The following is a 25,159-nucleotide window of genomic DNA, read 5'->3' as shown; positions in this document are numbered from 1 at the left end:
ATAGCCCCCCATACAGCAATAGAGAACCTACAATGGGTGAGTACTTCTCTCCTTTGCAAAACCTTGCCCTTCCGTCGTGGCCCTGCCCACCTGTCACTACCTCTTTCTGGCTGAAAACCATCACTCCCTCCTCTGAACTCCACTGCTCTTTGTTCCCACCTCCCTTGTGACCCTTCTAGCATACTGCCTCATGGGATAACAGACACCTTCCTGGGACACTGGGTATGTTGATCACCTGGGTCCTAACTTACATCATTCCAGACGTGATGTGGAGTGGCTTATGTGACTCGAAATATGATCTTACTATGCTTATAGCTTCATTTCTCAGATGGCACAATTGAGGTTTGGAAACGACACGACTTGCCCAGGGTCACTAAGAAGGGATGGGCCAGGATTTAAACCCAAATTTATACCTCTCAGATGTCCCCCATGTTGTAGTTACTGGAATGAGTTGCTCTAGGAGGGAAAGGATCCTGCTTCCCTGCTGGAGGGGGAGGGGTGAGTCACAAGTAGGGTCCCCACCCTGGGCATCCTGTTCTTCACTACTGACGTATGTCCCAAACCCAGGAATCCAGAATTCTTCCCATCAGCGCATCTGTCCCCATGTCACCCACTGGGCCGACACACACAGACAAGCACCCCTTGCGTCTGGTCTTTATTCTCCATGTTGGTCTGCCCTGTGTCTTAACCTAGCCTCTCACCTTCTTGCCCAACAGAACAGGCCCAGGGGTGGTAAGCTTGGGGCCATCGGATCAGGAAGGAAGAGTCAACATGGCATTATCTGGCTCAATCTGATCCGCCTTCTGGGAAGATGAGATAAGGCCACAGGGCCAGGCAGGGAAGAGAGGCTTTGACCAGCCCTCTTTGTTGGGGGATGGGGAGGAACAGAAGAAGGCTGCAACAGGATTTGTTGAACTGACATTTATGGAGACCTCCCACCTTTCTGTGTCAAGGTCAGGGGCTGAAATGACCGTGAATGAGTAAGAGGTGCCTCGTGGAGCTCTCTGCCTTTGTAATGTCAGAGCTTAGACTCAGGGTTCATCTCAGTCAGTCAGGGAAACTGAGGCTCAGAGGGAGGGTGAAGAGGTCTGCCCATTGTCATATAGCCAGTGACAGAGCACGGTTCTCCTCATCCACCTTTCGGGCCCCTGTGGCTGCCAGTCTACAGTACAGAGGACCCAGAAACTCACAGGGGCCTGGCATGAGTGCGGAGGCCTCAAGGCCACCTCCTCCTCTCTGGCTCAGGGAGGGAGGAGACAGAACATGTAGGGTGCAGGATGAGGGACCCTGTAGGAGACGGGGCTGGAGCCTGGGGCTTCTTTTGTGCTGTTACTCAAGGTAGAGGAAGGAAGACCTGGTTGCCGTTCTCTTTCTCTGCCTATTGAGTGACATTATAACCGGGGATAGAGACCTCAGAAATCACTCTCTTCCAGCCCCCTCTCCCATTCACAGAGGAGGAGGCCAAGGAGAGGGAGGCTCGCAGCGGCTTCGCAGCGGGAGTGCAAACCAGCGACGCCCAAACTGGCAGCTGAGACTTGGGGCCTGGCATGGTTGGATTTGCAGAAGTTTGGGAAGGCTGTGACCGTGTGCTCAACAGACACCTCCAGGAAGCCTTCTCAGATCGCAGCACCTCCACCTGGGCTCCCTAACGCCAGCCCTGGCCTCTGGGGAGGCCCTCAGCAGAACTCCAAGTGCTGGTCCACGGGGACGTTGTACTTGAGCTTGTGGGCTTCGAAGAGGTCACACAGCTCCTTGATATAGCGCCGGTGAAGCTTGTCCACCTCCTCCTGCGAGGGATGCAGCGTCTTCTGCACCTCAATGGGCTTTCCCACTGCAAGACACAAATGTGGGTGCTGGCCCAGAGCAGGAGCCACGGGGTTGCAGGGGACCTTGGGGCAGGTGCCCAGCCCCATGGTCATCTCTGCAGGAAACTGCTCTTACTGCCATCCCTTTCAGCCCTGTTTTGGGTGATGGATTCTAAGATGTTATAGCAACTCCAAGATTCTGACTCAGTAACCATACCAACTGGCATTGCAATGCGCTCTGCAATGTGCCAGGCACTTTCCGTGCATTAGCTCTAATCCTCATAACAACCCTCTGGGGATAGAAACTCTTACTATTCCCGGTTGACAGGGGAGGCAACGAGGCTCAGACAGGTTAAGTAACTTGTTCAAGGCCACACAGCCAGGAAGAAACAGTTCTAGTTTTTAAATCCCAGGGATATGCTCTTAATTTTCAGGCTATACTGTTTGGGGAGCCCAAGATGTCATGATTAGAAGCGCCTGTAGTTCGGGGTGCCTGGGTGGCTCAGTCGGTTGGGCGTCCACCTTCAGTTCAGATCATGATCTTCTGGCTTGTGGGTTCGAGCCCCTTATCGGGCTCAGTGCTGACAGCTCAGAGCCTAAAGCCTGCTTGGATTCTGTCTCCACCTCTCTGTCCCTCCCCTGCTCGCTCTCTCTCTCTCAAATATAAATAAACATTAAAAAGAGAAAAAGAGGTGCCTGTAGCTCTCGGGTGAGGTGGGCCAACTGCCCAGACAGCAATTCTTACCGCCCCCCCCCACCCCGGCCTGTAATGCCCCCTTTGTTCTAGGGAGAAATCAAGAAGCCCTAACTAACCTCTTCCTCTGGTTCTTCCTGCCTGGGAAGGTAGCTCCCTTGACTTTTCCTTTTGGGAAGAGTTCTGGAGGCAGCAGCAGGATTTTTTTTAACCTTTAAAAAATTTGTCTTTAATATTTACTTATTTTTGAGGGAGAGAGTATGAACAAGGGAGGGGCAGAGAGACAGGGAGGCACAGAATCTGAAGAAGGCTCCAGAGCCTGAAGAAGTCAGCACGGAGCCCGATGCAGGGCTCGAACTTACCAACTACAAAAGATAACGTTACCTGAGCGGAAGTCAGACGCTTCACTGACTGAGGCACTCAGGTGCCCCAGAGGCAGCAGCGGTATTAACATGCATGAAAATATTGCCACAATAAAACAGGAAAAGTCATGGCGGAGGGGAGTCACCAAGTCTGTGCTCAACTAACAAATAAATGGATGGATAAAGAGGAATGGACCTCTCTCGATAGGCTTTCTCAGAGGGATCTGGTTGGGATCCAAGAAGAAAGCAAATAAGGAGTCCAAATTGCTGAAAAAGTAGGGCTGAGTCCATGCATTAAGACTCATGCCCATTATTTACGGGAAAATCCCTCAGGCTCTAACCCAAGCCTATTGATTGCTACTCTACACAATTCTAACAGACTTGGGATGCTCGTTCCTAGTATTCACCTTCTCCAATGAGCCCTATTAGATCCTCTAGGTCAGAATTAAACTCTTCTTCTCTAGCGTAATAAAGAGTCAAATAGGTCCCCATTCAGTCCTCAATTTTGTTACTCAAAGGCAGTGTGATCTTTTGGAAGTTACTTAACCTCTCTGAGCCTCAGTTTGCCACGAGTGAAATAGGGATAATAGTCCCTACCTGGAAGGCTCTTAGGCTAAATTGAGCTGCTGCAGGTAAGGAAGCCAGTGCAGTGCCTGGCACGCAGCAGGTACCCTGTAATCAGTAGTGACTGCTGTTCTTCGTGCCTCTGTTACGGTTCCCATCCCAAAGTGTCCTGTATTAGGGTTATCTGCTTGCGTGTAGGTTTCCCAGTCTAGAATGTGAGCTCCATGAGGGCGACGATGTGTCTGACCCGTCTCCATGTCCCCCTTGCAGCACATAGTCCAGGTCCCTTTCCCTGGAGCCGACGCCTGTCCCCTCCCACCCCACCAGCCTGGCTCTCAGCTCACCCACAGTGGTGATGGGCTGGCGGTAGGGTATAAGACCAAAGCTGTACTGGAAGACGCCACGGCCATGGAAGAGCGGGAGGGAGATACCCATGATCTTCTGCAGCCGGTCCTGGATGCGGCGCAACCAGGAGCCGGGAGAATTCTCGACCTGGTCAAATAGTTCATTCTCCCCAAAGGAGAAGATCGGCACGAGAGCAGCCCTGGAGGGAGACAGGAGAGACTACGTGTGGAAGGCCCTAAAGAAGACCCCAGCTAGCTTCCTGCCTGGACCCGGTGACCAGGAATTGGAGCAGAGGACAGAGCCCTGGGCCAGGAGTGGGAAGACTCAGTTGCCTACCAGACCTGCCGTAGCTTTGCTTTCTGAACTCGGGCAGGTCCTGGGCCCTCTCAGGGCCACAATCTCCCAGTTGTAACAGGACAGATAGACCGGAATGCTTCAGAGAGTCCTCCCAGATATAAAACATCTGTGGACTTTGTAGAAAACCTCTCTCCGGCTCCAGCTAACTTGTATTCTTCAAAGAACCTTCGAAGTAGAAGAGCTCTGTGATATGCCCCAAACTCCATTTTCCCAGAGCCCATAGATATCAGATCTTGGGCCAGCTTCGGGCAAATATATCCCTTCCCACCTAGTCCCTTTGATCACCACACTTGTCTTCTGAAATCTTTTCTGGGTATTTGGGCACGACATAGTACGGATCTCCCCAAGATAGAATCTTCATTGCAAAGGGACTAAGACTCTCCCTGTCCCAATACAATCTGCATTAGTCTCTGCTGTCTTCCTGCCCAAATCTAATCCTTGCCCATCTCCAGCTGAACGGAGAGCCCTCTTCCCAGATACCCGTGCATCAGGGCGAGTCTGACGAAGCCCTTGCGGTTCCGCAACAACAGCGTGTAGGCCCCGGGCCTGGCATTCAGTGCCTCCTGGGCACCCCCTATGATGATGGCCAGCAGATTGCCACCTTCTTTCCTGTTGAGAATGTGAGCAGCGCTCTCCTTGTCTGATGTGACCAGCCCTGGGAAGAGAAGAAGGTGGTCAGGTACGGGGCAAGGGGGCAGGGATTGTCAAGTGGATGTGAGCCAAGAAAGCGATCACCAAAAGTGGCCACAGAGGCCTGGGTCCCCACCCCACCCACTCCAGCTTGGAGTTCCCTGAGGAGTGGAACTGAGTTCTCTCCCTTTTCCTGACACCCTCGCCAAGCTCACGGCCCCACATGGTGCTGTGGGAAGTACTTCCTTGGGTCTAGCCACCTTCTCCTATTGCACATGTTCTTGTAAGAAGTACAGAACCATTGGGGCGCCTGGGCGCCTCAGTCAGTTTAGCATTGGACTTCGGCTCAGGTCATGATCTCACCATTAGGGAGTTTGAGCCCCGCGTCAGACTCTGTGCTGACAGCTCGGAGCCTGGAGCCTGCTTCAGACTCTGTGTCTCCCTCTCTCTCTGCCCGTCCTTGCTCGTGCTCTGTCTCTGTCCCTGTTTCTCTCTCTCTCTCTCAAAAATAAATAAACATTACAAAAAAAAAAGCACAGAACGGTTGGCACCCTTGCCACAATGCCTCTTCCCATGCCTCCAGCCTCATCCTCTTGGTCTACCCCAGGGTGTAAAAACTCACCCCCCGACATGATGTAATCCCTGAAGAAGGGGACCCGGAACCACAGGGTCAGCATCATCAGATGGGGGCGGATGCCAGGGAAGAGCGAAGGGAAGCCTGTGCTCTCGGTGCACAGGTTGACAAAGGCTCCAGCAGCCAGGACCCCGTGGGGGTGGAAGCCGGCAAGGTAGTTCCGGGAGGGGTCCAGCTCGGCGGTCTTGACCAGCTGCAAGGACAGCAACCTGGTGAGCCAGAGCTGGACCTGCGTGCCGACCCCGAATGTGCCACTCATCAGTGTCGCTCCCCCTCTCTGAGCCTCAGGCTCTTAAGAAGATCGAGATATGATGTGTGAAGGCACCCAATGATACCATCTCAGAATCACTGCTGGCTTCGGACAAATTGCTTCCCTCTCGGGGTCTTCATCTGTAAAATGGGGACATTTAGCCTTCCTTCCATTCAGCCTGCCTTCCTCCCAGGACTGCTGAGAAGCTCGAGTCTGTTGGTGTCCTGGAATTACCAAGATTACTACAGGACCAGATATAATTCGAAGGCATCAGAGGGACACACGGGGACACCAGCCTGCTGCAAAAGGCCTGTTTCCACAAATCTCAATATAGGAAAAATTGGCACTGAAGACCTGGGAGTGAGCATTCGCAAGGTATAGCAGGAGTGGTTGAAAGAGCATGCAGTCCAGGAGGCTGGCCCTAGTCCTCTTTACCCTTCTGGACAAAGCAAGTGTCTCCCTGTGGCTCCCTGCTTCCCCGACGCCAGACCTCCATCGCCCCTTCATCACGCTCTTTCCCCAGCCCTGGGCTCTGCTGGCCAGCAACTTGCCAGAGCCAGCAGCATGGAGGGGGGAGCAGGGACCACGAGTCATCGCACATTGACTTGGGAGAGGAGAGCTGTTGTCCTTAGCGGCTCCAGGATGAAGTGGGGTGAGGGTGAAGGGCAGGAAGTGAGCTAACAAATGCTGCTCTCAGCCCATTACTGGACAGGCTGCTCCATGGCTCAGTCTGCAAAGATTGCTGCGGTGGGCAGTGATTATGTGTGTGTGTGTGTGTGTATGTGTGTGTGTGTGTGTGTGTGTGTGTGTGTGTGTGTATGGGGGCAATCCCTTCCCCACCCTGCCAGGACCCGCAGGCCCACCCTTTACACAGTCCTGCACCCTGGGAGCCACAGCCATCAGAGTTTGAAGGCTCTTGAGGTCCCTGGCCCATGACCCAAGCCCCTGGCAGGAGGGTCTCTGATAGGACTGGCCAGTCCCTGCAATCTGCACTCCTGGGTGCGGGGCAGTCCTTTCCACTCTGGGTCAGCTTTGCCAGGGTGAAAGTTCACCCTGTCATCAAGCTAAAACTTGCGGCAGGTGACTCCCTGAGGATTCTTGTTGCTGCCTTTGTGGTCCAGGAGGACTGGCTACCTTCTCTTGGAGCCTGGAGGGACTTGGCGCAGGGTTGGGGGTGGCGGGTGATGGGCAGCAATGGGGATCTGAGCCTGTCCGCCCCATCGAGGCTGAACAGCCCCAGATTCTCCTGCACTTGGTTTCTGTAACCCACCCTCCTGCCCAGTATGGCCCCCAGTTACCCACTGACGCTTTGCAGAAAGGCTGCAGGGACCACAGTTGGGGAGACCATTGCCTCCCGTACGAAGACAAACCCCTTCCACTCATGCAGTGAGGACTTGCTGGATATGAAACTAAAGATGGGACAGAGAAATCTCTGGCTATTCTCAGTGAGAAAGGTGCTTGCACAGGCACCCATCTGGTGGTGTTTCCCTACACACGTACCTGGCTCCCCTCACGGAAGCACCAGCACATGAATTCCTTCTCAGCCAGCGGGAAGGCAATTTTGTACAACCTCCATGAAGGCGATTTGGCAATAGCTGTCACAACCACAAAGTGGAATTGACCTTTTACCCTAGCAACTCCACCACTGGGGAATTGCGTGTGCTTGTGCAGAATGATATTAACCACGGCATCTTTTTTTTTGTACCGCCATCAACCCCGCATCGCCTCCAATGTCCACCGACAGGGCCCGTTCAGACAAATTGTGAAACGTTTGCCCCTCTGCAGCCCTAGGGAAGGATGGCGAAGATCTCCCTGGCCTGGCAGGGGAAGGTGGCCACAATCCCTCGTCAGGACAGAGCAACGGGCAAGACGGTGCGTTCAGAATGCCACTGACCGGGCTGGCAGAGGGGGCACGCGCTTGCTTGTGTGTGGACAAACGCTGGTCGACGCGGTTGCCTCTGGGGAGGGAAGGGAGGAAATGAGAATTGAGGTGGGGGGGGAACCCTTTACCATACACCCTTTTGTCCCTTCGGAATTCTGAACAAGAACGTATGACTTATTTTAAATGAACAATGAATGTATGAATGAACAAAACAAATGAATCAACGAAAGAAAGAAGGATCATCCTTGTTAAAGAAGGCTTTGTGTGTTGAGACACATCCTGGTGAATGTGAGCGCCTGTGTCTAGACGTGCGTGCCAATACTTGCACGTGCAGTTACGTGTGCGTGACCTGGTGTGTGCACTGATGGGTTGTCACTGTCCACCGAGGCCTGGTCTGCACCTCCCTAGACATAGTCTCTACTGCTGTTTTTCTGTGCTAACCTCTTCTATCTGTCCCCTGGGCCCAAGTGGTGTCACTCGCTCGCTGTGAGGGTCTTTTTATTATTTTTATTTTATTTGATCTATTTATTTTTATTTTTTAAAATTTATTTATTTTTTAATTTACATCCAAGTCAGTTAGCATATGGTGCAACAGTGATTTCGGGAGTAGATTCCTTAGTGTCCCTTCCCCATTTAGCCCATCCCCCCTCCCACACCCCCTCCCATAACCCTCTGTTTGTTCTCTATATTTAAGAGTCTCTTATGTTTTGTCCCCCTCCCTGTTTTTATATTATTTTTGCTTTCCTTCCCTTATGTTCATTATATTTGTTTTGCTTCCCTTCCCTTATGTTCATCTGTTTTGTCTCTTAAAGTCCTCATAGGAATGAAGTCATATGATGTTTGTCTTTCTCTGACCAATTTCACTTAGCATAATACCCTCCAGTTCCATCCACGTAGTTGCAAATGGCAAGATTTCATTCTTTTTGATTGCCGAGTAACACTCCATTGTATATATATACCACATCTTCTTTATCCATTCATCCATCGATGGACATTCGGGCTCTTTCCATACTTTCTTTGGCTATTGTCGATAGTGCTGCTGTAAATATGGGGGTGCATGTGTCCCTTCGAAACAGCGCACCTGTATCCCGTGGATAAATGCCTAGTAGTGCAATTGCTGGGCTGTAGGGTCTGTGAGGGTCTTGAGATTAAGACCACCTGTCTGATGCCTCACCTGACCCAAGTATGGGTCTGGAACAGAGGCGATGCTCCAGAAAGACTGGAATGAAGGAAGAATGAACACATGAATAGAGGAGGCTGATGCAGCCTCAGAAGGAAGGCCCGGTTCTGCTGCCAGCTCACATGACCTTCGCCAGGCCCCTGCACTCCCCATGCCTCAGTTTCCTCTCTATCCCCCAAGACAGTGATAATGCCTCCCTGGCAGCGTTGCTACTGGGTTCGGGTGAGGTAAACAGAGAGGGGAAGGTTTACAAAGCACTGCGTTCTCTGCCTCGCTCCCTCAGTTCTCTTAAGGAAGAAGTGGGACTAAGCAAAGACAGATGGGTGTCTGGGGAAGGCCTTCTCTGGGTGCGTGTCATGGCAGGCTGCGTACCAGGCAGTGGCTGGAGAACAGGATGGCCAGGGTGCTAGACTCTGGCCAGGGTGCATATATATGTGTGTATATATATAATATGTATATATATACACACAATTACCATAAAATTCACCTTTTTTGAAGTGTGCAATTCAGCGGTTTTAGTATCCTTCAGAAGTGAACAACCATCACCCCTATATAATTCCAGAGCATTTTCAACACCCCAAAGAGAAACCCCATACCCATTAGCAGTCACTCCCCATACTGTAGCCCCTGGCAACCACTAACCTGCTTTCTGTGTCTATGTGCTTATTGCCTACTGCCTATGTGTCTATTTGCCTATTCTGGGTGCTTCCTGCACACGGAATCACACAATGTGGCCTTTTGTGTCTGTCTTCTTTCACTTTAGCAGAATGTCTTCAAGGTCCATCCATGTTGAAGCATATATCAGTACTTCGTTCCTTTTTACGATTGAATACTATTCCATTGCATGGATATACCATATTTGTTGTTCACTGATCACTCGACAGACATTGAAATGATTTCCATCCTTTGGCCATTGGAAATAACGTAGGCACGAACACTGGCACATTAGTCTTTGTGTGAACACGTTTTCAATTCTCCCAGGGGTGTCACTACGTTGAACCCCAAGACCCTTGCCTAGAAGACCACAGCCCTGCGGGATGAGAGAGGCATCTCAAGGAGAGGGCATCTGGACCGTGGGTGGGAAAGAGGACCACGAGGGCTGTGTCTCTGCCCTGTCTGCCCAGTCCCATCTCTCAACAAATGCCCTCATGCCTTCTTACACTCTTGGGGTGACCCAAATGCCTCAAGAACCCACTGTCCTGATGGCCCCTTTATGGTTCACAGATCACCCACACCACTAGCCTGTGTGACCGTGGCCCTCGGGAGGTTGGCTGCAGTGTGAGAGCCCCCATTTGATGGTTGCACAAACTGAGATGCAGAGGGGTAAGTGACCTGCTCAAAGCCACACGGATGACCTGAGCTCAGTTCTGCTGTCTCCCGCACAGAGAGCACCAGGCCAGGAATTCTTTGTTCCAGACACAGAGAGCTACCCGGAGACTCAGGACTATCTCTGGGGTCTTTTCCTTTTTAGTCAAACTTGGAATGTCCAGGCGGTTAGCTTCAGGAGAAGGTGGTTCCTCCATCGGCAACCAGGTCCAGGCCCTGGAGAACCTGTTCATGACCTATTTATGTACCTTGATTGCTTGGCAGTTTAAAAATGCAGGGCAAGCAAGGTTTGGTTCAGTAGTCTGGCTCTGGCCTTGGGCATCCCATTTGTGGCAGATTTCCCAGAGGATTCTGCCCTATATCAGGGTTTGAGAATCACTGCTTTAAACCAAAGGAATCCCCTTCCAGCTTTAGGCCGTTGGCCGCGCACACGCATGCGTGTATGGGGGGGGGGGGCGGGGAGACTGGGTCCTTGCCTGCCTCCTCCCATCATGGCCAGTTGAAAAGAAAGGCTTTGAGCCACCACCCCCCCTTAGCTGATGAGTTCTCCACCCTGCCCTCACTGAGCACTGAGCAGACAGAACAGACACCCATTGACATCTGCAGCTATATTCCCTCAGTTCTGAGAAGCTCCTTTTTTTCACATCTTAACATTATGCTATCAAGATGCATTTGACAATTTTAATTGGAAGAACTTTTTTTTCTTAGTGGTACATAAAATACCGGTATGTTTTACCATCAAGGATATCTTAGAGTTGAAGACACGCAGGATGCACCAAGCACAGAGAGCTGGAAAGAATGCCCCAGGCGGTGCGCATTCCCAGCACCTACTGTGCGTCAGGCACCTCAGGACACCTACTTTCTCCATCTCCTGTTCACTCTGCAAGGGAGGTACTGGTGGCAACGGCTCCATTTTACAGACGAGCAAACTGAGACACAAGGTCAATCCACTTGTTCTAGGTCACATAGCTAGTAAAGTCGCAGAGGCAAGATCTTAACACAAGCAGCCTGGCTCTGTGTGTGTAACCTGTGGGCTCTGCCGCCTTGTAGGAGTCCCCAAGCGAAAGGTGGTGGGGGTTAACGGGGTCAAGGGGTGCACTTCAGATGACGGCACCGGCCCAAGTGACACAGCTCATGCCTGGAGAGCTGACAGCCAAGGGGGCAGGTGAGGCGTGAGCATGGGTCCAGAGTCCAGGGACCCAGAGTCTAATTTTTGCAGGCCAGGCAAAAATTAGGTTTGATTTTAGGCGTCGCGGGAGTCCCCGCTGTGTTTTAACGTTTTTGTGAGTATCATGGCTGCTGTGTGCAGGATGGACGGTAGGGGGCGTCGGCGGAAGCAAAGCCCAGATAAAAGAAATGATTGGTTAGGATTTAGGCAGTGAGTGGGGGAGGAGAGAAGGGTGAGACCCGGAGGAGTTTGGGAGTCAGACCCCAAGCTTCAGAGCAGCAGCTCTCAACCGGGGCCAGTTCCCCTACACCACCAGGGGACATGTGGTAACGTCTACAGACATTTTTGGTTGTCACAACGGGGAGAGGGGAGTGCTACTGCCATCCAGTGGGGAGAGGCCAGGGATGAAGACAGACCCCTCCCCCCAATACGGACACACCTACAACAATCATTCCGTGTCAAATGTCCACGTGCCCAGGGGCAGAAAGCCTCCTGAGAGCTGCGGGCTGGGAGCAGGGGTGTGGGGGAGGGGATAGCAAGGACCGGAAGTGAGCAGGAAGGGAACCCCTCATCCCTCCCTGCAGGGCAGCCCTAGGGCTGGGGCGAGAGCTGTGCCCAAGGCAGAGGTAAGACTCCTGGGAGGGTCCTGAGGAAGGGCGCAGTCTCTGTGTAGGAAGACCCTCTCACAGGCAGAGCCCTCCCATGATGCAAGGAGCCACCAGCAGGAGGAAGTGTCACCCCGTCCAAGTGTAATGTAAGCTGGAGATCTGTCCTGGGCAGGTGGCTGGCTACCTACCAGGTTAAGAGACCCCAGTATGCTGGGAGGGGGCCGGGCTGGGAGGTGGGGCACGAAGTCCCTAGTGATGCCTGCAGGGCTGTGGAGGAACCGAGGGATGTCCCAGGTGTGGGTGAGGAGGTGTTCCGCACTGTCCCCAGCCTGCAGCATTTCCTGACACCAGGTCACCGCCCGGCCACAGCACTCCACCCCTCAGGCCTGGGCCCGTGTAGACAGTGTTTGCTCTGGGGTGATGAAATCTTCACAGGGGAAACCCAGCTTTGGGACTGGTTTTCAGCATGAGGTGGGATCGGCGCCTCCTCTGCAAAACATTGCCCGATTCTTCATCACTGGCTCTTTAGGAATCCTCTAGCTTGAGTGTAGAAAGCTGCAAGGCCCAGAAACAGCGTTCCTAATCTTGCTCGAAATTCCATCACTAGACGCTAGTTCATAAAATCACACGGAGAACTGACAGAAGCTCAGAAACCCACTCGCATTTGACAGAGCAGCGCGGAGGCTTGTGAATGTGGGAGAGCTGCGGCAGAGCTGAGGCTCCCTACCCTCCGGCCACCCCAAGATCTCCGCGGAGCCTGCGCTGTAAAGGTGTGTGGAAGAGTGGGAAGGTCTCCCGGGAGGAGGTGGGGAAGGGAATCTGCAGGCCACAGCCCCACCTGCAGGCTCCCAGCCTAGGACAGGCGAAGTCAAAGCGCATGCCATCTCGCCCTCTGCTGGCCACCTGGCGGTACTGCTCACGCTCTGCAGGGGTGACGCACCAGGCCGGCCTGTGGGCAGCAATCCTGAAACACTACAGTGGAACGAACTGTGGCAAATCAGGGCAGGCGTCCCACCAGTGTCAATAGTGCCGAGGTTGAGAGACCCTCCTCGAGGGCTGCCTGGCTGGGGGAGGATCAGGAAGGGCAGTGGAGGGGACAGGCACAGACCCTGCTTGTCTACGCTGACAAGATCTTGGGAGGGCACCGTGCAGAGGAAGCAAATATGGGGAGAAGACCTCCCCCAATCTGGACCCTCAGGTTAGCCTCAGCACTGCCCATTCACTCTGCCCTTCAACATCTATCACTCCTCATGAGGGTAGAAATCCCTGCCACTCAACTTCCTGCCCTCTGCCCAGCTCCTGCCCTGCTGTCTTGCCCTGCCCTGCCCTGTCCCACCCTTGCCCTTTGCCCAGGAGGCCCTGCTTACTGTGGTGCTAGGGGCTTCTGTATCCCAGCTCTTTCCCTGCTTTTGCTAGTCCTTGCCGGGCCCCCAGGACTGTCAGAAGGGAGCAAGGCAGCAGCCCTGAGTCCCATGCTGAGTGCCCACGAGTGGGTGAGTTGTTTAACCTCTGTGAGCCTGTGTTCTCCCTCCCCTCCCCCTCCCCGCCCTTTACGTAGGAGCTGGGGACCTAATTCCAGCAGGGGCAGGAGGAGGCGGGGTTCCAGGATGGGGTGGGAGAAGCCAGGCAGGTGTGAAGGTCAGAACAGTAGAGCTCTGGGCTGTCAGGGTCCTCCACAGCACGTGCAAGCTTCCCCAGAGTCCCCACTGACTTAGTAAAATAACACTAGCTCCTAGTTTACTGAGAACCTACAAGGTGCTTTCCTGACATCTCAGTGAATCCATCCAACTCAGTGATGTATGGCATTATCCCTTTACATATGAGGAAACTGAGGCTAAGAGAGGCTGTGAAACTCACCAAGGTCGCAGCTGGTTTGTGGCAGACTGGTATTAAGACCTAGTCTGTCCAGCTCCAGAGGCCACACTCTGTGGCTTTCTTCTCCTCTATTTCCAGGGAACGGCCAGCTGACCCTGCCTGGCACCTCTCTGTGTCCCCACTGCCTTCCTACCCTGTCCCATCTGGCCAATAAGCCATCCCTGCCCAGCTGCTTATGTCTGAGGGTTTAGTCTATCTGGGATTCGGTAAAAGGAGCCAAGGGGTCTGTTAAATCCCAGGGTCTGTTTCACTCAGGACTGACATTTGAGTCCAGGATCGAGTACCCACAACGGCATGAGATGCCCTGAGTCACAGTGAGAGATTCAAAAGCGCTCAGAGTAGGAGGGCTCAGTCTGCTTCCTGAGGAAGCTTCCTGAGGAAACTGAGGTTCCGAATAGGGCAAGACCTTGCTCAAGAATTTGTTGAGTGGCATTGGTCACACCTTTGTCTCTCTCAGACTGTCATTCTCCTCATCTGATGAAATGTGGGGCTAGATGGTCTCTTAGGACCTTGTGTTTACTACATTCACCCCCATACCTGACTGCCGCGGGGTTTACACCTATAAGATACGTATGTGTGCCACACTATATGCCCCACAGAGTGCCTTCCAACCCTGTACGCTCATCATTCCTCACATTGGCTCCACATCCCCGCAGATGAGAAACCATGGCCAGAGAGAAACTGGACTCTTTCTTAGGCCACATAGTGGCATGGCCAAATAAGCCCCTACCTCCCCGCCCAGTATTCTGCTCCCTGCACACAGGACCATGCTTCCGCCACGGACATGGCCATGCTCCATCCAGTCCCAGTACTCACCGAGACAGGGAAATAGTCCCTCATGTACTTCCACAAGAAGCAGCGCCTTATTGCTTGGAAGGACCTGCCCCCCTGCCGTGGCTTTTCTCGGTCCAGGTACCACCAGGTCGCATACAGGACACTGAGCAACCAGAATCTTGTGAACAGGAGGCCCACGAAGACGACAACACAGATCTGGGCTGGGGAGGGAAGCAGGAGCCATCAGTGGTCAGGTCTGAGAGGAAGGACGTGAAGCTGTCCACGCTGAGTCTGCCCATGTGCCCAGCACTAGCAGCACGAACCTGTCCAGCCCGTGGCCCCGGGAGGAAGAGATCGGCTTCCCACTCCTTCAAGGAGGGAATGCACCTGCCAATGTCATGCTGGGAGCACAGATTTGAACCCTAGGCAGGCTGAATTTCAAAACTCACTTTTCCCACTGTACTGGGTCCCAGACCCTGGTCTTCCCTCTCCGCCTCCTTCTCCCCAGTAAAATAGTCTGCATTCACCAGGTGCTCAATGCTTGCTGGACAACTGATTGGGTTATTTCTTTCTAGTTTCCATCTCCTGGGACCTTGGAGAAAACGGAGACACTTTTTCTCTGCCCAGCCCTCTTTCTGTTGACCCTCTGCCCTGTTTTCCCAGAGATAGAGCTGGCCAGATCCTCCTCTTATTGAAGCCCTTTCATGGCTTTCCCATAACTGGAGGCACTGCCCAGCCAGCTCAGCCTGGCATTCAAGCTCCGCGTGAGCTGGCCCTACCTGCCTCCTGCTCCAGCCTCACCTCAACCACACGCACCCCCAGTGCTCTGGCCACACGACCTGCTGTGTTCCTACAGCTCATTCAGCTCTTTCAATCCCTTAGCTTTTGCTCGTGCTGATTCCTCCGCTTGCAGTGCCTTTCCTGGTGAAGGAGGAAGGGAGAAAGAGGCCAGGCGCTGGCTGGACCAGGCCCAGCGAGGAATTCCCCCTCTGACCTACAGTTCCGAATCCCTTGCCGTAGGCTAGAATCCCAGCTTCATCTCAGGGGCAGCTGGTCTGTGGGCCATCCCTAATCTGATGCTGATGGAAAGAATATTCCCAGGGAATATGGCTCCTTCCCCTTCCCATTTCCTCTACTCAACACCGTGCACTTATCCTCTTAAAGAAGGTCGGCTTCCTGTCGTATATTCTACTTGAAAGTAAGGCAGATGGGGCCTGTCACTCGTGGCAGGTTTCCTGGAGGTGGGGACTTTTGACCCAGTCCGAACAGTGGTAAAATTCATAAGCCCAGATGACGTAGAATTGGGGCTCACAGATGTTCACTTTACACAGAGCACCTCCGACATGCCAGTGCTGGTGGTAGAGCCGTGAACGAGAGACACAAAGTCCTGCCCTTGTTGCACCCGGGCACTTCGTCTTTTAAATTGTCACTGAGGTTGACAGGAAGCCATCAAAATGCTGGAGGAGAAAGCAGGCAAAAACCTGCTTGTAGCAGGTTTTGATCTTGCCCGAAGCAATTTCTTACTCAACAGGTCTCCGGAGGCAAGGGAAACAAAAGCAAAAATGAACTCCTGGGACCTCATCAAAATAAAAAGCTTCTGCACAGCGAAGGAAACAATCAGCAAAACTAAAAGGCAACTGATGGAATAGGAGAAGATATTTGCAAAGGACATAGCCGATAAAGGGTTAGTATCCAGAATCTACAAAGAACTTCTCAAACTCAACACCCAAAAAACAAAGAATCCCGTGAAGAAATGGGCAAAAGACATGAAAAGACCCTTCTCCAAGACATCCAGATGGCCAACCGACACATGAAAAAATGCTCAACATCATCATCATCATCATCAGGGAAATACAAATCAAAACCACAATGAGATACCACCTCACACCTGTCAGAATGGCTAACATTAACAACTCAGGCAACAACAGATGTTGGCGAGGATGCAGAGAAAGAGGAACCCTTTTGCACTGCTGGGGGGAGTGCAAACTGGGGCAGCCATTCTGGAAAACAGTATGGAGGTTTCTCAAAAAACTAAAAATAGAACTACCCTATAACCCAGCAATTGCACTACTAGGTATTTATCCAAGGGATATAGGAGTGCTGTTTTGAAGGGGCACATGCACCCCAATGTTAACAGCAGCACTATCAACAATAGCCAAAGTATGGAAAGAGCCCAAATGTCCATCGATGGACGAATGGATAAAGAAAATGTGGTATATATATATACAATGGAGTATTACTCGGCAATCCAAAAGAATGAAATCTTGCCATTTGCAACTACGTGGATGGAACTGGAGGGTATTATGCTAAGTGAAATTAGTCAGTCGGAGAAAGACAAAAATCATATGACTTCACTCCTATGAGGACTTTAAGAGACAAAACAGATGAACATAAGGGAAGGGAAACAAAAAATAATATGAAAACGGGGGGGGGGGGCAGAACAGAAGAGACTCATAAATATGGAGAACAAACTGAGGGTTGTTGGAGGGGTTGTGGGAGGGGGGATGGGCTAAATGGGTAAGGGGCACTAAGGAATCTACCGAAATCATTGCTTCGCTATATACTAACTAATTAGGATGTAAATTTTAAAAAATAAAAAATAAAGTTAAGCCAAAAAAAATTGTTATTGAGGTTAAAAGATGCGTAACATAAAGTTTGTCACCTTAACCGTGTCTAAGCTCACAGTTCAGTGGCGATGAGTTCATTCACATCCCTACTGCCCATCTCCAGACCTCTTCATCTTCCCAAACTGAACCTCTGTACCCGTTCAACACTGACTCCCCGTGCCCCTCCCCCATTCCCTGCCAGCTGCCATTTGATTTTCGGTCTCTACAAATTGGACTATTCTAGGAACCTCCTATGAGAAGAATCATGAGGTGTTTGTCTTTTTGCAACTGGCTTATTTCACTTAGCATAACGTCCTGACGGTCATTCGTGTTATCCATGTTGTAGCAGCATGTGTCAGAATGGCCCTCCCTTTTTTGGCTGGAAAATATTCTGTTGCATGTATATATCACATTTTGTTTATCCCATTCATCTGTCAGTGGACCAATGGACACTTGGGTTCCTTCCACCTTTTCCCTTTACTCTGAAATATTATTAAACTGGTTACTAATAATGAAAAATGGGGAGGCCTCACGTACAAACCCTGACATCTGCTATGTCTTGAAAAACTAGAAGAGGGGCGCCTGGGCGGCTCAGTCGGTTAAGCGTCCGGCTTTGGCTCAGGTCATGATCTCTCGGTTTGTTGAGTTCGAGCCCCACGTCGGGCTCTGTGCTGACAGCTCAGAGCCTGGAGCCTGCTTCGGATTTGTGTCCCCCTCTCCCTCTGCCACTTCCCTGCATGCACTTGGTCATGTTCTGTCTCTCACAATTAGATGAACATTAAAAAAAAAAAGAAAACTAGAAGAAACAGTAGCCCTGAGTCGCTGCTCTCATGGTCAGCCCCTCCCTCCCACGTCCCCCACATCCCCAGACCTGTGGGCCAGTTTCTGCCTCAACAGTGCTTTATCCTCACCTAGGCCTTGCAGTTCCTGGAGGGGGTAGGAAAGGACCGTTAAGTGCTTGTGGGTTGGTCACCTGTTCGTCTTAAATATTTTTTGTTTTAAGTTTACTTATGTATTTTGAGAGAGACAGAGACAGCATGAGCTGGGGAGGGCCAGAGAGAGAGAGAGAGAGAGAGAGGGAGGGAGGGAGAGAGAGAGAGAGAGAGAGAGAATCCCAAGCAGGCTCTGTGCGATCAGCACAGAGCCCGACATGGAGCTCTAACTCACCAAGCCATGAGAGATGATGACCTGAGCCAAAATCAAGAGTCGGACGCTTAACTGACTGAGCCACCCAAGTGCCCTTAAATATTTTTTAATAACAACTTTGAAAGAGAAAGTTGTAGCAGAGTGGGAATAAAATGCCACTGTTTATATGAAAAAGAACATTAGCACTTATATATGGCTGCACACGTGTAGAGGAGAAAAGGAGCCCACAGCTCTGGAGGAAGGACAAAGACAGCAGGAGGCTTGAGTTAAATTTTATTTATTTCCAGGGCGCCTGGGTGGTGCAGTCAGTTAAGCGTCCGACTTCAGCCAGGTCACGATCTCGCGGTCCGTGAGTTCGAGCCCCGCGTCGGGCTCTGGGCTGATGGCTCAGAGCCTGGAGCCTGTTTCTGATTCTGTGTCTCCCTCTCTCTCTGCCCCTCCCCCGTTCATGCTCTGTCTCTCTCTGTCCCCAAAAAATAAATAAACGTTAAAAAAATTTTTTTATTTATTTCCTTTTCCACATTAAAAGTTTTTAATGGGGAAAAAAAAGTTTAAGAACCCCAGCTAGGCCCCTCTCCCCTTGGGCAAAATCAGAAGTCTCTATAGGTGTCTCCCGCTTTAAGAAAACCAACTTGAGAGGGGCTCCTGGGTGGCTTCGTCAGTTAAGCGGCCCACTTCTGCTAAGGTCATGATCTCATGGTTGGTGAGTTTGAGTTCCACGTGGGGCTCTGTGCCGACAACAGGGAGCCTGCTTGTGATTCTCTCTCTCTCTCTCTCTCTCTGCCCCTCTCCTGCACTCGTGCGTCTGTGTGTGTGTGTGTGTGTGTGTGTGTGTGTCTCAAAAAGTGAATAAATGCTAAAAAAAATAAAATAAAAACCAGCTTGAGAGAATAAAAACAAATGGCTAATAGTGGCTATCTGGAGGGTAGGATTTGGGGAAGTCTATTGCTTTTAGGACACACATTATTATGTTTGAATGTTTTATGATAGCACATATCAGTTTTGTGGTCAGAAAAAGACGTTAAGATAAAACACACAGGGCATTGGCAACGGACCAGAAAGATCTCCCCCACACCCACCATCCCCCTCACCCTCAGCTCACCCTTCAACTCCTCTCAGCAGACAAACCTCCAGGCTACAGGTCACTTAGGAAGGGAGACACTTTCTTTCACTTAATCCTCACGACTCTGAGAGGAAACATTTTAAACCCGACTTTACGAAGGTCCAGAGAGGGTACGCCAATTGGTTAAGGTCATACAGCAAGCTGGGAGGATGGAACCTAGGATTCAACTCTACTATTTTGGTAGCGTCATGCTCCCATTTATTCACTCAACAAATATTCACGGACTCCGACTCTTGTAGGAGCAGGAGTTGCCGCTGAGGACACAGACGAGCTGTTTGAATGGCGCTTACCTTCCTGGGTGAGTTATAGAGGAGAGGAAAGGGAACAGTAAGCAAGTTACCCACTTGGGAGGTATTTGGCTGTTGGCCCTGAGTCCTTAGTGCCAAGTCCTAGTTGACTTCTCCGGCCACTTCTCTGGCTTCTGCCATTCCCCAGAATGTCTCCTCTGACACCAGCATCTACCAGCTATTCAGTAAATGTGCAGTCTTTACTCCTCCACCGGAAGCCTTTACTCTCGGGCCTGCCTTTCAATCCTGCCCTGTGGACCCATCTCCTAGGTAGCTCTGAATGGGGCCATTTCTCTCCACCCACTGCCAGCCTCCCTAGACCAGGGTGGGCAATCTTTTTTTTTGAAGGGATAGGTTACAAATATTTTAGACTTTGAGACTCAAGAGCCAACTTGGAGGTTATCACATAGGGATCTAACCGTTTAAAATGCAACCATTTAAAAATGTAAAACTCCTTCTTAGCTCATAAACTTTACAAATACAAAAACAGTCAGTGGGCTGGATTTGGCCCATGGGCCATAATGTGGTGACCCCTGATGTAGGCAGTGATTGCTCCAGCCATCAGTCCATTCTCCCATAATCCAAACTGTGGATACATCCACTGTGCAGCCACAGGGTCCTTTGGCACGCAGATTAGACCTTGTCACTCCCCTACCTAAAGCCCTTCTGAAGCTCCCCTTTGCCCCCAGGAAAAGGGATACGGTAAAACCTTCTTGTCCTAGCACCAGTGAGCCCAGATCCCCTTTCTCAGCTGTCCTCCCTCTAGTCCTCCAGGCCCAGGGCTACTTGACCTCTCTGTGCTGCTCCTGACGTTCCCAGGCTCCTACTCCCCAGGCCTGCAGGGCTGGGGGACGGAGGCAAGGTGGGTGCAGCGGCAAGGACAAACCCAATCACGCTCACAAAGCTCACGCGAGACATGTGCATGATGAACCTCATTCTGTGTGATCCCTAGGCCACAGCCCACATCTGGGCCCCCGGTGACCTTTGTCCAGGAGCCAGCAAACTTGTAGCATGCCCTGGGCTGGGCCTCCTTCCCCAGGCTCTATCTGCCCTTTAGTCTCTTAGCCTCACCTGCTCCCACGCCCTCTGCCCTCTCCCCTCTCTCTGCTCCTCCTTCCCTTTCTTCCTTTGGCTGTGGAAGGAGCCCGGGACTCAGGCCCTACAACCTTGGGCAGTTAGGGTACTCGGTTTCTCTGCTCGTCTTTGTACCGGCGATAACCAGGGATATTTCATGTTTAACTATGCTTGGCACGGAGACACAGATGAATTGTAAGCGATGTAGGGTGCTGGAGGGCATGCTTTTCCGGGGGTGATTCCTTCAGCTGCAGAATTGTGAGGGGGTTCTGCAGGAGCACCTGGTATGTGTGGGTGTGTGGGGGGGGGGTGTGTGTAGGGGGCTGGGGGTGTGTGGGGGTGAAATGGCTGTTGACCAGCCTGTACAGAGTATGCCCATATTGTAACACCTTGCATCAATGCACAGGCTGGACACCAGCCGTTGGGGAAGCCATGCCTGCCCAGTCTCGTGCTGGCAGAGGAGGTGAAGAATCCCACAGGCCCCCAGTCACTCTCTTCCCATGCTCAGCCCTGGGAATGTCCTCTGAATGTCCTGCTGAAGAAATGTCCTCTTCAGCAGAGGGGAGTTGGGGCAAGTGTGGTCTCCCTGGCCACGATCAACGTGCTCACCGTGGGGGTAGGGTGGGTAGGGGAACCTACGCATGTTTCCCGTGGGATCCCAGCCCAGGGGTTGGACCAGATGTGTGCTGGGCAGAGCAAGCACGTTCTTCACTTCACCCCACAGCAGCCTGGCAAGGGCAGCTCTGCTATTCCCATTCTACAGCTGATGCAGTAGAGGCCCACAGAGGTCAGGCATGGGTCCAGTGAGGTCACGCGGATGCTCGGTTGCCCAGCCAGAGTCTGACCCAGGCTTGTCTGGGACCCCGCTCACTCCCCTGGGTCCTTTCCTTGTTCCCCTCTCTTTCCCCACCTGCCAGGCTCAGTGTCCTCCTCTCTGAAAGGAAGGAAAGAAACCCATTCCCTCTGAGGAGCCTGGAAATTTCCCACAATCACCTAGATCCTTCCCCACACCACCAGGCCGCCTGAGGCAGGGTCTCTGTCCCGGTACTAAAGTAGGTGGAACCCCCACCCCAGGAAAGCTCGGTAACCTGCTGGAAGCCACAGGTGATGGCTTCTACCCCACCCTACCCCCACACCCTGCCACGCCCTCCAAAGCCTCCAGGCGGGGGACTTTTCGGGCAGGGGCTCTGAGCACAGCAAAGCCCCCTTTCGAACGGATGTCTTTCCACCATCGATGCACTGTGTGCACCCGAAGCGGCAGATGCCCGTGGTCTCCCAGCCCCCAGCCCATCTCTCCTTACCCAGGGCCAGGAAGGAGAAGACCCACTGCAGGACCATGAAGGTCTGCAGCCGGCGCTCCCATGGCACGAACAGGGGTGCAAACTCCACCATGCTGGCTCCTCCACCGGCTCCAGAGGCTTCTCTGAGCACTGCTGTCGTGTCTGAGACACCGGCTGGTTTTTGTTGCCACTGGAGGTTGCGTCAGCATTTGTAGGGGGGTGGGAGGAGGGGTGTGCCCTTCCCAGCCCCACCCAGCCTCAAGGCCTCTGGCCAGGACCTGTTTCCGAGGAGAAACCTTTGAATCCACCTGCCCTGGGTCTAGCTAAAGGGAGGGGGAAGAAAAAAGGAAGTGTGTCAGCCTTATCCAGGATAGTTGCCTCCTCAGGCAGGGCCGTATCTGCTGCTGATTTCTCTCTGCTTGTTTGAATCTTACCCTTCACTTGGAAGGTGATTGCCCCAACAGAATAATGCAATCCTGTCCTCCTGTATCCGATGAGCTGGCTCCAGAAATTATCTCCCCTCTCTCTCCTGTCATGTCCACGGCTCGCCCGCTACAAACGTGCAGTCATAGCGCTCACCTAAAAATTCCTTGGCCCCACCATCTCCTCCCCCTCTGCCTCATTTCTCAGCTTGCCTGCACAGCACAACTCTTGGGAGAGCTGTCTGCGGGCCACACCTTCGCCCCCCTCTCTGTCCGCCCCATACTTCAGACGCCACCATTCCCTGGAACTGCCCTCGACAGAAGTCCACTAATGGCCTCCATGTTGCTAAGTCTAGGGTCAATTCTCAGATCTCTTCTTACCCCATCAGCAGACTGAGACACGGTTGATTACTCCCTCCTCCTTGAAATCACCTGGCCTGTGGATGGCACACTCTCCTGGTTTCCTTCCTGCCTCTCTGGCTGCTCCTTTGTCTCCTTTGTGGCTCTCATCCTTTACCCGATGACATGTTTGAGCACCTTCCTGCCCCCTCAGTCCTTGGACCTTCTCTCTCCTCTCTACGCTCTCTCCCTTGGAGATCTCATCCGCCCTCGTGGCCTTGTATTCTACCTATATGATGAAGGCTTTCAGAGCTCCGTCTCTAGCTCTGCTCTCCCCCTGGGGCTCCAGACTTGAATATCTAGGTGGCTACTTGACATCTTCACTTGAGAGCCTGCCGGACGCCTCCATCATAGAACGTCTAAAAACTGAACTTGAATTCTCCTTACCTGCCCCCGCCAACCTCTCCTCTCCTCTTTGCCATCTCAGTGAAGGATAACTCCACGAACTTGGCTCCTCATGCTAAAACCTTAGTCACACCAGACTCGTTCTCTCCCCCTCCATCCACATCCATTGGTCAATTCTCCTAAATCTCTCCTGCATTTTGAATTGAAGTGTATCAAACGTACAGTAAAATGCACAGATCCTGGGCAGAGTGACATGCCTTCACAAAGTGAACACGCTTACGGAACTACCACTCTGAGCAAAAAAAATGGAACACGATCAGCACCCTGGCCAGCCACTCTCCTCCTCCCTGTAGGCCACCACGGTCCTTATCTCACTTTGAACTTCATGAAAAGTGAATCTTACAGGGTATACTCTTTGGGGACTGCCTTCTTTGGCCCCAGATTGCATTTGTAATACGTTTGTTCCCATGGCCATATAGGATTTACTGGGTGCGTACTGCCGAGAGGCATTCAGGTTGTCACCTGTTTTCTGAATGTGATGAGTTGTACTGCTCTGGACAGTCTCCACCCCTCCAACCCAGTTTTATTGAGAAACACTTGCCATGCATCATTGTATAAGTTTAAGGTACACAGCCTGATGATTTGATTGACATATATTGTGAAATGATTAGCACAACAGGATTAATTATCAATCATCCCCTCATACAGACACAACAGAAAGAAAACAATTTTTCTTTGTGATAAAGACTCTTGGGATCTATTCTCTTAGCAACTGTTCTATATCTCGTACAGTAGTGTGGGTATTTCTGTACCTGTCTTTTGGTGCACATTGGTGTATATTTCTGTGGAATGTGTGCATGGGAATAGAATGCTGGGTCTCCTGGTATAAAGCCAACTAGTTTTCCAAGGCAGTTGTATACACCTCCTCTCCTACAGCCCCACATGCTTGCTTGCTTCACATCCTCCTCGACCTTTTAACCACTATAGTGAGTGCGTGGAGGGACTTCATAGAGGTTATAGGATTTTTGTAATGCCAAATAAGGTTGAGCACATTTTAATATGCTTATTGGCCATTCGGATTTTGTTTTCTGTGCAGTTCTTGTTGTAGTCTTTTGTTGATTTCAGTATTCCTTGTATTAGAAACCTGCTTTATACCCCCACAGCCAGCCTCTTTGATCGACTTGACACCGACTTTTTTTTTTTTTAGTTTATTTATTTTGGGAGAGAGAGAGAGAGAGAGAGAGAGAGATTCGCAAGCAGGCTCCATGTTGTCAGCACAGAGCCCAACACAGGGCTCAAACCCAGGAACAATGAGATCAGGACCTGAGTTGAAATTAAGAGCAGATGCTTAACCGGCTGAGACACCCAGGCTCCCTGACACCAGCTTTCTTATCGGTCCCTCTGTCTCTATGCGGGTTGACCCTCCCACAGTCTCAGCACAGCCAGAGGGACGGCTGGGCCAAAGAGTCTGTGAACACTCAAGCTTGGGAGTAGAGCCAAACCATTTTCCAAAATATTGCATCAGTTTACATTCTGGGAATATGTGAAAGATCTCATAGATGCAGACCCTCTCTGAGCCTTGTACGAATAGACTTATTATTATTATCATTTTTTGCTAGGGTTGTGAAGCGATATCTTGTTGTGGTCTTGATTTGCATTTCCTGATCACTAATGGTAAACATGCCTTTATTCGTAGGCTTTTCCTCTTCTGGGAAAAGCTCTTTTTTTTTTTTTTAAGTTTATTTATTTATTTTTGAGAAGAGAGAATGAGGGGGAGGGGGAGCATGCATGTGACCAGGCGAGGGGCAGAGAGAGAGAGGGAGAGAGAGAATCCCAAGCAGGCTCTGTGTTGTCAGCACAGAGCCCAACGTGAGGCTCCGTCTCACAACCGGTGAGATCGTGACCTGAACTGAAATCAAGAGTTGGTCGCCCCACCGACTGAGCCACCGAGTCACCTTAAAAAGCTCATTCTTAATTTTTGCCCATTTCTCTACAGCACTGTTTGGGGGTTTTGTCTGAATTT

General features: G+C 51.6%; 1 protein-coding gene across 1 annotated transcript; it reads right to left on the bottom strand.

Annotated features, from left to right (window-relative positions):
- Positions 1-640: 640 nt before the first annotated feature.
- On the bottom strand, positions 641-24,349 carry MOGAT2 (monoacylglycerol O-acyltransferase 2). Its single transcript, XM_040489397.1, has 6 exons — positions 21,992-24,349; positions 14,497-14,675; positions 5,380-5,584; positions 4,608-4,782; positions 3,770-3,969; positions 641-1,831 (listed from the first exon to the last, which is right to left on the bottom strand). Exons 1-6 carry the CDS (start codon positions 22,080-22,082, stop codon positions 1,677-1,679), a joined length of 1,005 nt encoding a protein of 334 aa, XP_040345331.1. The 5' UTR covers positions 22,083-24,349; the 3' UTR covers positions 641-1,676.
- Between the last annotated feature and the right edge of the window lie 810 nt (positions 24,350-25,159).

The sequence above is a fragment of the Herpailurus yagouaroundi genome, unplaced genomic scaffold (assembly GCF_014898765.1).
Source record: "Herpailurus yagouaroundi ecotype Mexico unplaced genomic scaffold, PumYag 180, whole genome shotgun sequence".
In the NCBI taxonomy this organism is placed as follows: Eukaryota; Metazoa; Chordata; class Mammalia; order Carnivora; family Felidae; genus Herpailurus; species Herpailurus yagouaroundi.
Note: the sequence above shows the minus strand (reverse complement) of the source record. Positions and strands in the feature narration are given on the sequence as shown.

Coding starts and splice junctions, on each gene's coding strand:
- MOGAT2 (XM_040489397.1), bottom strand. CDS start 22,082: ATGGTGGAGTTTGCACCCCTGTTCGTGCCATGGGAGCGCCGGCTGCAG. Junction 5,585..14,496: donor GGGACTATTTCCCTGTCTCG/GTGAGTACTGGG, acceptor CTGTCCTTGCAG/CTGGTCAAGACCGCCGAGCT. Junction 1,832..3,769: donor CCAGCCCATCACCACTGTGG/GTGAGCTGAGAG, acceptor TGTGTCTTGCAG/TGGGAAAGCCCATTGAGGTG.